This window comes from Carcharodon carcharias, chromosome 14, assembly GCF_017639515.1.
Source record: "Carcharodon carcharias isolate sCarCar2 chromosome 14, sCarCar2.pri, whole genome shotgun sequence".
NCBI classification, from domain to species: Eukaryota; Metazoa; Chordata; class Chondrichthyes; order Lamniformes; family Lamnidae; genus Carcharodon; species Carcharodon carcharias.
The window spans coordinates 63821920-63836758 of record NC_054480.1 but is presented as its reverse complement, the minus strand read 5'-3'; the positions used below and the strand labels follow the sequence as shown (position 1 = coordinate 63836758).

The window sequence follows — 14839 nt, the reverse complement described above, 5'->3', positions numbered from 1 at the left end:
CTGTGGTCCTTTCAGTGTAATCATATGTCCCTAAAGTATGCAGACAACAACAATTTGTATTTACAGGTTAACTATCTATAAAACTGAAAATCTATCACATCCAAAAACCTAATTTTTTCTGAACCTCACCTTTAGCATGGGAAGTCTAGCTGTTTGTCTGCACGGTTAACCTGCGATTTTTGTGGTGAACATGTCAAAAAAAACTTCTTATAGGGACCCTGTGTTTATTATTCAGTGATATATCTTACTTTTCGAGCCATTTTATTTACTTTAGACTATAGCTAGCCTAGGATCAGGCTATTATAATGTAAGTTTATATGTGGTATCCAAAAACCTAAATTATGTAAAATCTGAAATGCAATCAGCTCTTAGGGTTTTGGATAAAGGATGATTAACCTGTATATAGTGCCTTTGTAGTAAAATGTGCCAAGGGGCTTCACTGCAGCACACTCTGACAAAAATTGACACCAAACTAAAGAAGGAGGTAGGCTTCAAGGAGTGTCTAAAAAGAGGAGAGAGGGGTTTAGGGAGTGAATTCCAGAGTTTAGGCTCTGATGACTATCAATAGTGAAACAAAGGAAGCAGGTGGGGTGGTGGTGGGGGTTGGGGGGGGACTCAGATTTTGGGGGGGGTGCAGGATTTGTGTGAAATGGATGGCTGCATGAGACCAGAGTTGTATGAATGTTGAATTCTAGGAGGGCTGTAGGGCTGGAGCAGGTTATAGAGCTGCGAAGGGGCAAGGTCATGGATGGATTTGAATGTGAGAATGAGAAATTTCAACTCCAGGCATTACTGGACTTGAAGTCAAGATGCATTGATGAGACAGGGCTGACAAATGGGTTCTGGTGCATATTAGAAAAAAAATCATCTGCATTTTGGATGCACTCACATTTAGGGAGGATGTAAATGGAAGTTTGGCCAGGAGAACATTTTCTTTTTAAAAACAAAATTGCACAAGTAGCCAGTTATTAGATGGATAAGTTCAGCTATTGAGCCTCGAGTCCCCCAAATTGCTGTGTGCCTCTGATCTGATGCTGAGAAGCACATAGCTATTTGAGAAACTGAGAATTAGCCACATTTGCTTAGCAGAACAAATACCTGATCTTTCTGAATCTATGCACAAATTCAGTGTCCTATTGTGGCACATGGATTTCTGCCTGTAATTCATTATCTGATGAATTTCTAATCTTAGTCCTCCCATTGGGAGAAAATATATTGACTGTATACAGTGTGATGAATAAGCATGTGATCTTCTGCCTGTCAGGTACAAGTGAATCCTCAGAAATCACAGCACAAAGTGCCCTGGACCTTCTACTGAACATGAGTACGCCAAGGGAGCTGGTCACAAATTCATTACAGGTGCAGAACTTTGAAATAATCTTCAAGCTTTCAACAAATTGTGTGTTTGGGAAGTGTTATTTCCCCAGTTTCATTATCAATAGACCATACAGTCATTCAAGCCAAATAATAAAACTGAAAAGAAACATAATTTGTTCATGCATAAAAATATTAAGAGATTTATTTTGAATTTTATTTGGCAATCTCTCAAAAAAATGGCAGTGTCTGCACCGGCAAGCAGAGTTGAGCAAACTATAGTTCATGGGCTAATTGCAAACCGAACCTTGGCTCTATTTGTGCTTATACTTTATCCCTGTTGTTTATCCTCTGAATTTCATGGGCCTGAAGGATCATAATTGGCTGTTCATAGAACTGTTGCCTTATTAGTGGGAAAATCAAAAATCAAGATACCAAGACCTGTTCATACCAATAACTTGAGTTATATGGAAATTAATGGAACATTGATTTAAATTCTATATTTGACTGGCAAGCTCCACACTATGAACTAGTTCAAAGACAGAAGATTTGGTTATTGTTGGTTTACAGCATGTTATTCAGTTCATAACCAAGCATTTTTGACAGATGAGTAACAGAATATATTAAATTTATTTAGAGCAGTTTCAAATTATTTATGTGCTTTTCAATGTGAAAGTATGTGTAGTAGCATGAATGCTTTGTGGAATTCCTAAAATCCATTACAACCCAGATTCTCTATTGAGCTCACTGGTTTATCTTCAGTTGCTGATACCATGGGCAGAATTTTATAGGTGGTGGAGTTTTTCGCCCCACAGCTGAAAAAGCAGCTGTAAAACTTGCCCCCCCCTCTGGCTTGCTGCCCTGCAGCCATTTAACGTTCTTAGAGTTAATTGTCTTGAGATGGGCCTTCCATCCCCATCTGGACAAGAAACCTTGCCTCCGAGGTGTTAGTCATGTTGATTGGCTGGCAGCTCTCTGGTCCCAGTAGGGCCACCAGGAGCAGTGGCCACTGCTGCGACTACATCCAGTTCCAGAAGATAATCCTGGATTCGGATGACAGATAAATTTTGTGGGGGGAGCAGGGGAGATTCTCAGCAGGACTAGGGTGGGAGGGGAGTGGGGCAACAGTGTACAGGCCAGGGTGGGGGGGGTGCAGACCTTTGGGATGGAGGGGCCCTTCGATCAGAAAAGGAGGGGCACACTCCCACCCCTTTCCCACCCAAGGCTCAAGCAAACCTACCTGATGGGTTTCCCAGCCACCACCATCCATCAGCCAAAATTTTGCGGCTGGACGGGTAAGGACCTCAATTGGCAAGAGGGTTTGCATGCAGCCTGTTAAAATGTGGCCAGGTTAGGAGCAGGCAGCTAGGTGGTGGGGATGGTAAAATTCTAACCCAGTGAGTGGTATTATATATGGTAGTGTGATGTGATACTGAGTGCTGTCAGGTGAGGTTGTATAAGCATGTATTCCTTGGCACTTTCGAGCTGCTGCTTTTACTACAGCCAAATCAAGGTTTTCTTTTGATCATTTTTTTTTGGGTTCTTGTTCTGTTGGAGGATATCCTTTATAATTGAGCTGACCCATTTGCCATGATTGAATTATCTTGAGACCATGCAGTCTTAAGCTGGCAGATGGTGAGAGTTTTTTTTAATTAATTCATGGGATGCAGGCATTGCTGGCTAGGCCAGCATTTATTGCCCATCCCTAATTGCCCTTGAGAAAGTGGTGGTGAGCTGCCCTTTTGAGCTGCTGCAGTCCATGTGGTATAGGTACACCTACAGTGCTGTCTGGAAGGTACTTCCCGCAGTTTGACTCAGCAACACTGAAGGAACAGTGATATATTTCCAAGTCAGGATGGTGAATAGCTTGGAGGGGAACTTCCAGGTGGTGGTGGTGTTCCCATGTGTCTGCAGACCTTGTCCTTCTAGATAGTAGTGGTTGTGGGTTTAGAAGGAGCTAAGGAACCTTGGTGAGTTTCTGCAGTGCATCTTGTAGATAGATAGTACACACTACTGCCACTGTGTGTTGGTGGTGGAGGGAGTCAATGTTTGTGGATGGGGCTACTTTGTTCTAGATGGTGTCAAGCTGCTTGTGTGTTACTGGAGCTGCACTCATCCAAGCAAGTGGAGAGTATTCCATCACACTTCTGACGTGTGCCTTTGTAGATGGTGGACAGGCTTTGGGGAGTCAAGAGGTGAGTTACACACTGCAGCATTCTTAGCATCTGACCTGCTCTGGTAGCCACAGTATTTATATGGCTAGTCTATTTCTGATCAATGGTAACCCCCAGGATGTTGATAGTGAAGGATTCAGTGAAAGTAATGCCATTGATTATCAAGGGGCAGTGGTTAAATCCTCTCTTGCTGGAGATGCTCATTGCCTTGCACTTGTGTGGTGTGAATTTTACTTGCTAATTGTCAACCCAAGCCTGGATACAGTCCAGGTCTTGCTGCATTTGGAGCCGAACTGCTTCTCTATCTCAGGAGTCGCAAATGGTGCCGAACATCGTGCAATCATCCCCATTTCTGAACCGAAGGAAGGTCATTGATGAAGCAGCTGAAGATGGTTGGGCCCAGGACACTATCCCAAGTAACACCTGCTGTGATGTCCTGGAACTGAGATGATTGTCCTCCAACAACCACAGCCATGTTCCTTTATGCTAGGTATGACTCCAACCAGTGGAGAGTTTTCCCCCAACTCCCATTGACCCCAGTTTTGCTAGGGCTCCTTGATGCCGCACTCGGTCAAATGCTGCCTTGATGTCAAGGGCAGTGACTCCCACCTCACCCCTGGAGTGCAACTGTTTTGAACCAAGTCTGTAATGAGGTCAGGAGCTTAGTGACCCTGAGCATCAATGAGCAAGTTATTGCTAAGCAATTGCTGCTTGATAGCATTGTTGATGACCTCTTCCATCACTTAACTGATGATTGAGAGTAGACTGATCAGGCGGTAATTGGCCAGGTTAGATTTGTCCTGTTTTTTAAGCATAGGATGTACCTGGGCAATTTTCTACATAGCCGGGTAGATGCCAGTGTTATATTTGTACTGGAACAGCGTGGCTAGGGGTGCAGCAAGTTCTGGAGCACAGGTCTTCAGTAATATTGCCAGAATATTGTCAGGACCCATAGCCTTGGCAGTATCCAGTGCCTTCAGCCGTGTCTTGATATCACATGGAGTGAATGGAATTGGCTGAAACTGGCATCTGTGACGCTAGGGATCTCTGGAGGAGGCTGTGGCTTTTGGCTGAAATTTGTTGCAAATGCTTCAGCCTTTTCTTTTGCACTGATGTGCTGGGTTCCCCAATCATTGAGGATTGGGATATTTGGGAGCCTTCTCCTCCAGTGAGTTGTTTTATTGGCTACCATGTTATGACATAGGTGAGATGTGCCAGGCAAACCAAATCCACAAGGGAAACTTGGCCATGCTATCCCAATGGTTTTGCAATTTGTATTTATTGCGAGAAGACTTATGCACTGAATTCAAAAGAATTACGTCTATTAACACCTTTAGAGAGTTTAAAATTAAATTAAAATATTTATTAACAGAAGGGAAAAAATAAAATAATAAACACACACAAGATTACAGTTACATGTTTATTTAGTCTTAACAGTTCCCAAAATTCTTAATTAAGTAGGTTTCCAACTACATGCCCCTTTTAAGGCAACAGCCCAAAATAGATTGAACTTATAAAATCAACCCAGCAAGGTTACCACAACACCCACTCAACAGTGGAATTCCAAGGGCTTTTAACACAAATTCAGTTATTGGACACAGCAGACTTCTGCTAAAGTGGCTGGAGGCTTTTCCCCAAGGACTGTTTCACGCAGTGTACCTATTAATCTCACATGGCCATGCCCCGACAGAGTCTTCCATCCCTCTTTATATATGTTTTCTCTCTCTTTAATCTGTAAATTCCATTGTTCTACAGGTATTTGGAAATTTACTTTTCCCATAATATAAAAATCTTTCATGTTGTCAATATGGCCTCTTTCCTTTTGGGGAAAAAGAAATAACATAACCTTGCCCTATTTATCTTGTTGGTTGTAAGCACCCTACCATCCCTTTGAAACACAAACACCTTTCCACTTATCTTAAAATGCAAATTTCCTTCGCACCCTACATGCTGCCCTCATCCATGCTTACTCATTAGTATTTCAAATGCCTTTTTACACCTAACTTCTTTTGATAACTTCAACCTTGCAGTCTATCTGACTCTAATTTAATTAAATCAGCCACACAGACAACTATAAACCCTCAATAATATTGTGAAAAATATTATGGTTTCGTGACAACCACCATTCACGACTGAATGTGGCAGGACTGCAGAACTTGGATCTGATCCGTTGGTTGTGGAATTGCTCTGCTCTGTCTATCGCTGCTTCTGCTGTTTGGCACCCAAGTGGTCCTATGTTGTAGCTTCACCAGGTTGACATCTCATTTTTAGGTATGCCTGATGCTGCTCCTGGCTTGGTGCTGATGGTAGATTTGGGGATATGCCGGGCCATGAGGTGACGCATTGTGGTTGAGTACAATTCTGCTGCTGCTGATGGCCCACAATGCCTCATGGTTGTCCAGTCTTGATTTGCTAAATCTGTTTGAAATCAATCCCATTTAGCACTGTGGTAGTGCCACACAAAATGATGGAGGATATCCTCAAAATGAGGACAGGACTTTGTCTCAAGGAATGTGCAGTGATCAATCCTACTGATACTGTCATGGACAGATGTATCTGTGGCAGGCAGGTTGGTGAGGACGAGGTCAAGTATGTTTTTCCCTCTTGTTGGTTCCCTTACCACCTGCTGCAGACCCAGCGTAGCAGCTATGTCCTTTAGGACTCAGCCAACTCAGTCTGTAGTGGTGCTAATGAGCCACTCTTGGTGATGGACATTGAAGTCCCCCACCCAGAGCACATTCTGCACTCTTGTCACCTTCAGTGATTCCATGGGTCATGTTCGACATGGAGGAGCACTGATTCATCAGCTGAGGGGGGAACGGTATGTGGTAATCAGCAGGAGGTTTCCTTGCCCTTGTTTGACCTGATGCCATGAGACTTCATGGGGTCCAGAGATGATGTTGAGGACTCTCAGGGCAACCCCTTCCTGAATGTCTACCTCTGCTGGGTCTGTCCTGCTGGTGGGACAGGCTTCTCAGGGATGGTGATGGTGGTGTCTGGGACATTACCTGTAAGATATGATTCCATGTGTATGACTATGTCAGGCTGTTGCCTGACTCATCTGTGAGACAGCTCTCCCAATTTTGGCATAATCTGGCAGATGTTTGTAAGAAGGACTTTGCAGGGTTGACAGGGCTGGATTTGCCATTGACATTTCCGGTGCCTAGGTTGATGCTGGGAGGTCCATCCGGTTTCATCCCTTATAGACTTGTTTTTAATGGTGGCTTGCTAGGCCATTTCAGAGGGCAGTTAAGAGTCAACCACATTGCTGTGGATCTGGAGTCACGTAGGCCATGTAAGGATTGCGGATTCCTTCCCTAAAGGACATTAGTGAACCAGATGGGCTTTTATGACAATCGACAATGGGTTCATGGTTATCCTTAGATTTTTAATTCCAGATATTTATTGAATTCAAATTCCACTATCTGCCGTGATGGGTTTCGAACCCAGAGCATTACCCCAGGTCTCTGGAATACTAGTCCAATGACAATACCAATACACCATTGCCTCCCCTGTAAGTTAATATTCCTGTTAGAGTTGTTGGAATTTTATGTAAAAGTATTATGATAGCGAGGGCCATGAGGCTACAGATAATTGTTGCATCAGAAAGACAGAAGTAGCACCTGCTCGTAGCTATGCATACATTGGATCCATCTTGGGTAGCATTGGAATTGAAGGCTCGCTCCAACTGCTTGTCGACATGTTCTCGGACTGCCCTGTCTGTAACTCATGTTGCAGTCCCCTTAATTTTAGATCAAACTTAACCTTCTCTACCAACCCATTATTCGTGGAGAATATGATTCTGCAGTGTTCTCACCTTCCATGTTCTGTTGGCAATAAATAAGTATAGAAATTTAGTTATACCAGGTATTGCAAAGGCAGGCAGTCAAATTTGAACACTCCTTTGAAGTGGATGTCTGATTCCTGGTGTGAGCATTTTCTCCAGATAGTGAGTGAGATCTGTGCTTTCTTCTTCAAAATAATTTCTCCAGGGTGAGAGAAGCTCCTCTATATCACTGTAAGTCCAGAGAACGCCAGGAAGCACTTGCATAGCTTGCCATCAGCACTAAATTAGAAAAGATGCTTAATTAGTACTGGACCCAAAATCTTTTACCACTGGTGAAACCAATCATTAGGTCATTGCTGTGTGGTAAAAGCTGTGGACCTGCAGTACTTGAGTTTTGGTTATAGCAGTTTTTGGTCGTCACTTATCTGTTGTCCCCTATTCAGGTAGCAGTACTGAAATCTGACAGTACAATTCAGGATCAGTCCTCCCAGGAATCTCAAAACCGTGAGGAGGAGCAGTTGACCGTATCGCCGCAACACAAAATCGTCACGCTTCACGTGGGCGAACATGGCGAGACTGTGGTCCAGGAAATGTATGAAACCACAACCATAGAGGGCTCTGGAATTCCACAAGTCACCATCAACCCTTACAGCAATGGAACAGAATATAATATTGTCACACCAGGAAGTGAGGAGATGCAACATGCCACCGCAGTTTACAGGTAACATGAAATTAAACACAGCGCTCGCTAGAAATCCAATATTTTGCGAGAATAACTGTCTTGTGTAGCTGGAGCTCTGTGTCGCTGGATTAGGTTCATGTGCTGAGTAAATATCCCCGGAAGCTTTTAAGAAAGCATTTATTCGCACTAAATAAAAGTCGTAAACTTTGTTTCATTTGAAATGTGACACAACAATACAAATTTTCAAAATGGATCATTGTGTCTATTATACATAACAATTTATGAGCTGAATTTTGCATTGTCTTTCTCTCTTTACATGGAAAAGAAAGCTTTGTTCGAAAGCTTTCACAAAGGTGGGTCATTTGAGAGATTTTATGGTTACCACTTTACCTGTAGATTTTGCTAAATTACCATGTAATCTTTAAAAAGCTAATCTGTGCACTGCTGGTCCTTTTTTTTGTGCTCTTCATTCAGCTGTTCAGACCAGAGGCAGCTTGTAAGTTGGTTTATGTAAAAGATTTTCTCTAATTAAACTGATTCAGGAATGCTGCCCAGAGTTCTTCAGCTCACTTCATGTCCCTGGAAAGATCTGTTAACACTTACCTCTGCTCCTGTTTCTGACCAATATAAAAGATGGGCTGAAGAGCCTCTTCTGCACTGTGATTCTATGACTAGGGATAACAGTAGTGTGAATTCCCTTTATAATAATTAGCCATCATCAGATCATTAAATATGATCTGGGATTTGGCCCATCGTGTCTGTGCCGGCTTTCTGCAAGAACAATTCACCTAGTCTCACTCCTTCACCTTTTCCCCAGAACCCTGCAATTTTTTTCTCTTAGATAATTATTCAATTCCATTTTAGAAGCCATGATTGAATCTGTTTCCACCACACCCTCAGGCAGTGCATTCCAGATGCTAAACACTCACTTTAGAAAAAGAGCTTTTCTCCATGTTGCCTTAGGTGCTGTTGTGTTTCACCTTAAATCCTCTGGTTCCGACCCGTCTGCTAATAGTTCCTCCCCATCTACTCTGTCTGGAACCTTCATGATTTTGAACACTTCTATCAAATCTCCTTTCCAACTTCTCCAAGGCTTCTCTAATTGAAATCTCCCATCCCTAGAACCATTCTTGTAAATCTTTTCTGCACCCTCCCTAATGTCTTCATGTCCTTCCTTTAGGTTTGACACCCAGAATGGAATACAGTACTCCACTTGAGGCCAAACTGGTGTTTTATAAAGGTTCACCATATCTTCCTTGCTTTTGTATTCTATGCCTCTACTTATAAAACTGAGCATTATGTGTGCCTCTAACCACTTTCTCAACCTGCCCTGGCACCTTCAACGATTTGTGCAAATATACCCCAGGTCCCTCTGTTCCTGCACCCCCCTTTAGAATTGTATCCGTTATTTTATATTGCCTCGTTTCTTATCAAAATGTATCACTTCACTGTGTTATATTTCACCTGCCACATGTCAGCCCATTCCACCAGCCTCTCGATAACCTGCAGTTTGTAACTATCCTCCTCACAGTTCACACTACTTGCCAGTTTTTGAAATTATGCCCTGCACAATCAAATCTAGATCATTAACGTGGATCAAGAGAGGCAGTGGTCCTAATACTGACTCCTGGGAACCCCCACTATATACCTTCCTCCAGTCTGAAAAACAACTGTTCACCATGACACTCAGCCAGCTGCATATCCATTTTGCCACTGTCCCTTTTATTCCATGGACTTCAACTTTGCTAATAAGCCATGCCTTTTGGAAGTCCATGTAAACCACATCAACTGCATTAACCATCTGTTACCTCATCAAAAAACGGAACCAAGTTAGTTCAAAATGGTCCAATACAATATATTTTTGAAGAAACTCCCTCCTGAACAGCACTGTGGGTGTACCAACACCACATGGACTGCACCGGTTCAGGAAGGCAGCTCACCACCACCTCAAGGGAATTTAGGGATGGGCAATAAATGCTGGCCTAGCCAGCAATGCCCACATCCCATAAAATGAATAAAAAAGGGGAGGGGGGGGGGCAGCATGCTTTGTTTAGTTTTGTTTCCTCTCTACTTTATTGTATGCTTCTTCTATAATATTTCTGTTTGATTACAATTGATGCTGGGGACTTCATTGAGAAACAATATCATTTATTGGTGCAACTACATTTTCAGCTGATAAAACTGAATAATTGAGCTTCCAAATCTGAGTACAAAACTGGGAATTGGGAAACTTGGCTTGATAGATCAAGTGCGCATTTTTTCTCATCGCTTGCACTGTATGAGTAGAATGTCTACTGGGGATTCTGTGGTGAAATTTTCCTCTTTATTTAAAAGTTTAAACTAAATAATAGTTGTTGAATCTGCCAGTTCTTACCTTTCATGTTTCAATACTTACACTCCCCAGTTTTGAAGTTTATAGCGGTGAAATATATAAAATCTCAACCATGGCCCTGAATATAATAGTGCTGGCAAGATTCTGTGGTGCATCTCCTGCAGGCCTCAATGTAACTCTGCTTCACTGCTTAAGTTTACTTTGTCTTCCCTTCTCAGTGGCTCTGATGGCAATGGGGATGTGGCTCACACTGTGGTCGTCAGTGGTGATGAGTTAAAACAGCACCATGGTCACTTCATCATGACAACAAATGTGCAGGGGAACCAGTTTCAACAAATTGAGGTATGTGGTCCAACATACTCCTCTCCTCACCCTACGCTGTCTTAATCAAAGTGTGAGTCACCAGGGTATGGTAGTGTATTAATTATATTACTGGACTGCTAATCTAGCGAATGAGAATTTGAATCTCCCATGCCAATTTTGAGAATCTGAATTTAATTTATTAAATTTTGGAAATAAAAGCTGATATCAGTTTTTTTTAAAAATTACCTTGAAGCTATCAAATTTAATTAAAAATCCAACTGGTTCACTGGTGTTCTTCTCAGGAAAGAATTCTGTCATCCTTCTCAGTATGGCCACCAACATACTTGACCCTTAACAAACCTTTGAAGTGTTGTAGCAAGCCATTTGGTTGCTCAAACCTCTACAGAAAATATCTCGGATTGCAGTGGTTCAGGAAGAATTCCCACTTTCTCAGAAGTGGCCACATCCTGAGAATGAAATTTTTAAAAAACCCACAAATGGCATGTTCCACTTACAGTTATCTACCCTTGCATTCAATTTTACTGTCATTCCTCTAGAGAAGGCACTGCATAACAAAGGCACATTAGTCAGAGCTGGGAAGTATAGATTATATCTGATTCTAATTTACCCAGTCAATGAATGTAGATTCAGCTCACAGCTGCTGTGGTCAGATTTTGGTTTGGACACAGAATACATAAGTATTTAGACATTAGGGTAAGAAGAACTGCCTATGTGGTAAAATCTTCTTTTATCTGCACTACTTGTATTTTATATATTGAACAAATAAATCTTTGATCTGAGTCTTGCATTTGGAAGTAATGTGCAAAAAAAGTGAATAGACCTATTTAGCATATTCATGAAATGACAACACAACTGAGCAATGTTAACACAAGTAGTATACAGCAAAAATCTAGACATTTTTGGCCGGTTTCTCGTAGTAAAGCCAAGCTTTAAAGCAAATTCAATCCAGAGGCAAACTTTCTTCAACAGAAATTACCTACTAATTGACTTCAAAGTGGCTGGAACTTTGCCTCAATGGGAGTGCATTTTGTGCACCTGAAACGAACAGAAGAGAGTGAAAGTGGCTGCATGCTCTCAACAGCCAGCTTTTCTTGAGGCAGCTGCTTTCGCCCATTGGAAGGGGGCTAACAGGTCATAAGCACTCCCCTCTAGATTGTATAATACATTGTGAGCTATATGTTATAACGCCAGTATAACACAGCATATCCTTTAACTTTCCATGAGTAGCTCCATCCGAGATCCACTACTATTCTTTCTATCCAAAATACTTTGTGGCACCAAAGGACAGATTATTCCAATACTACAAAAAGAGTGCTGGTTTGAAGGATTCAAAATCATCATAATGAGTCAAAGGGCAGTGATTGACAGCACAGTACTTTTTATGCCTGATGCACTGTAAATGCCTGTGCCATGCCATGCATTGTCATCCATAGACTCTGGCACATTGCAATGGTGCTCCAATGTGTTGTGCAACTCCAAAGGCTTTTAGTTTGAAGTTTGAAAGAAAGATGAATACATTTTAGTTGCAAAACAGGAACGGGCTGGACCATCCTTGAATAACACTTCATCTCTCTTCCCTACACCTGCCAATTAGCAATAAAGGTTTAAAAGGGCACTAGAGTTATCTGTGAGAGATTTATTTTTAATGTTGTGATAGTTTGAGTTCAAGTCAGGTTATAACAAGCTAAGGTCACTTGACTAAATGAAGAGTACCCCTGATGGCTAAATTTCCAGCCATTTTTTTTATTCATTCATGGGGTGTGGGCATCACTGGCTCGGCCAGCATTTATTGCCCATCCCTAATTGCCCTTGAGAAGGTGGTGGTGATCTGCCTTCTTGAACCACTGCAGTCCATGTGGTGTAGGTACGCCCACAGGGCTGTTAGAGAGTGAGTTCCAGGATTTTGACCGAGCAACAGTGAAGGAAAGGTGATGTATTTCCAAGTCAGGATGGTGAGTGACTTGATGGGGAACTTCCAGGTGGTGGTTTGCCTATGCATCTGCTGACCTTGACCTTCTAGATGGTAGTGGTCATGGGTTTGGATGGCCTGTCTAAGGAGCCTTGGTATGTTTATGAAGTGCATCTTGCAGTTGGTACACACTGCTGCCACTGTGCATTGGTGGTGAAGGAATTAACGTTTGTGGATGGGATGTCAATCAAGCAGACTGCTTTGTCCTGGATGGTGTCGAGTTTCTTGAATGTTGTTGGAGCTACACTCATCCAGGCAAGCGGAGCGTATTCTATCAAACTCCTGACTTGTGCCTTGTAGATGATGGACAGGCTTTGGGGAGTCAGGAGGTGAGTTACTCACCACAGGATTCCTAGCCTCTGACCTGCTCTTGTAGCCACAGTAGTTATATGGCTAGTCCAGTACAGTTTCTGGTCAACGGTAACCCCAGGATGTTGATAGTCGGGGATTCAGCAATGGTAATGCCATTGAATTTCAGGAAATGATGTTTAGATTCTGTCTTGTTGGAGATGGTCAATGCCCAGTGCTTGTGTGGTGAGAATGTTACTTGCCACTTGTCAGCTCAAGCCTGGATATTATCCAGGTATTGCTGTATTTGGACATAGACTGCTTCAGTACCTTAGGAGTTGCAAAAGGTGCTGAACATTGTGCAATCACTAGTGAACATCCACACTTTGACCTTATGATGGAAGTAAGGTCATTGATGAAGCATCTGAAGATGGTTGGGCCTAGGTTACTGCCCTGAGAAACTTCTGCAGTGATGTGCAAGAACTGAGATAATTGACCTCCAAACAACCACAACCATCATCTGTTGTGCTAGGTATGACTCCAACCAGTGGAGAGTTTTCCCCCTGATTCCCATTGACTCCAGTTTTGCTAGAGTGCCTTAATGCCACAATTGGTCAAATACTGCCTTGATGTCAAGGGTAGTCACTCTCCCCTCAACTCTGGAGTTCAGCTCTTTTGTCCAAGTTTGAACCAAGACTGTAATGAGGTCAGGAGCTGAGTGGCCCTGATGGAACTCAAACTGAGCAGGTTATTGCTAAGCAAGCGCCGCTTGATAGCATTGTTGATGACCCCTCCCATCACTTAACTGCTGATTGAGAGTAGACTGCTGGGGCGGTAATTGGCCAGGTTGGATTTGTCCTGCTTTTAGTATATGGGCCTACCTGAGCAATTTCCCACATAGCCGGGTAGATGCCAGTGTTGTAACTGTACTGAAACAGCGTGGCTCAGGGCGCGGCAAGTTCTGGAGCACAATTCTTCAATACTATTGCCGGAATATTGTCAAGGCCCATCCATAGCCTTTGCAGTATCTGTGCTTTCAGCTGTTTCCTGATATCACATGGAATCAACTGAATTGGCTGAAGACTGGCATCTGTGGTCATAGTCAGATAGCTACTTGCACCTTATCATTTGGGGAAAACATGAAGATAAATAAATAAATGGGATTTTTTCAAAACACCTAATTTTTCTGGCATTGATCTGCTACATCAGGCTATGTTGTTCCTGTGATTTGCCATTGCAGAGATGTTGCTTGCATCTTGAGAGACTTAATTTATTACATTTGAGGGCCAGTGGCTTCAGACCAGCCTTGGAGATGATCTGGAATCACCCAGCCCTGGATTCCACCCCACTTCAAAAGGGGAAAATTATAATTTTTCTTTTCTTTCCCAGTTTGCTGGCGACATCGCATCCCCACAAGTTGATTCAAACCTGCAGTCATCATCAATGAAGAAATTTTCCTGTAAAATATGTACTGCGTCATTCCATGGCCGAGCAGAGATGGAGAGTCACAAACGAGCACATGCAGGGGAGCAGGGCTTCAAGTGTCTTGATTGTAACTTTGCAGCCAATACGTGGCCGGAAGTTCGAGTAAGTATTTCTGTCCAATTCCTTATTTCCAGACCATTTTCAGTGCCTCAGCATTTGGATTTATCAGCCAGCTGAAAACTGAGGGCCAAATCAGCACTTTGCTTTCTGCCTGATTTACAACTTCCTTTGATTTTCACTAATTCAAAATTTGGTCCCTTTCAGTATTATATGAGCTAGGAATTGTACCTCAGCGTGTTCGACATGCCCATAGCTATAAGCTGCTTTCTTTAATTAGGTAAGCTTCATCAGAGGCAGAGTGGTAGCACTGTACACTGGTGCACCAATGCACTGTGGCATGCAATGATAAGATATGGGATCCTATGTTTTTCACTCCCCTTTATCTTCTCCTTGCCCTTCCAACCTACGCATCCCGCACATTTTC

At 42.6% G+C, this 14839-nt stretch overlaps 1 protein-coding gene across 4 annotated transcripts in view; it reads left to right on the top strand.

Moving 5' to 3' along the window:
- znf335 (zinc finger protein 335) overlaps nucleotides 1-14839 on the top strand; it is an 83445-nt gene that overhangs the window by 46176 nt on the left and 22430 nt on the right. For all 4 annotated transcript variants that reach the window (XM_041204738.1, XM_041204737.1, XM_041204736.1 and 1 more), the window contains 4 exons: nucleotides 1265-1359; nucleotides 7719-7996; nucleotides 10508-10631; nucleotides 14260-14457. In XM_041204738.1, the coding sequence (XP_041060672.1) occupies nucleotides 1265-1359; nucleotides 7719-7996; nucleotides 10508-10631; nucleotides 14260-14457 (695 nt within the window). The remainder of the gene's footprint in view (nucleotides 1-1264; nucleotides 1360-7718; nucleotides 7997-10507; nucleotides 10632-14259; nucleotides 14458-14839) is intronic.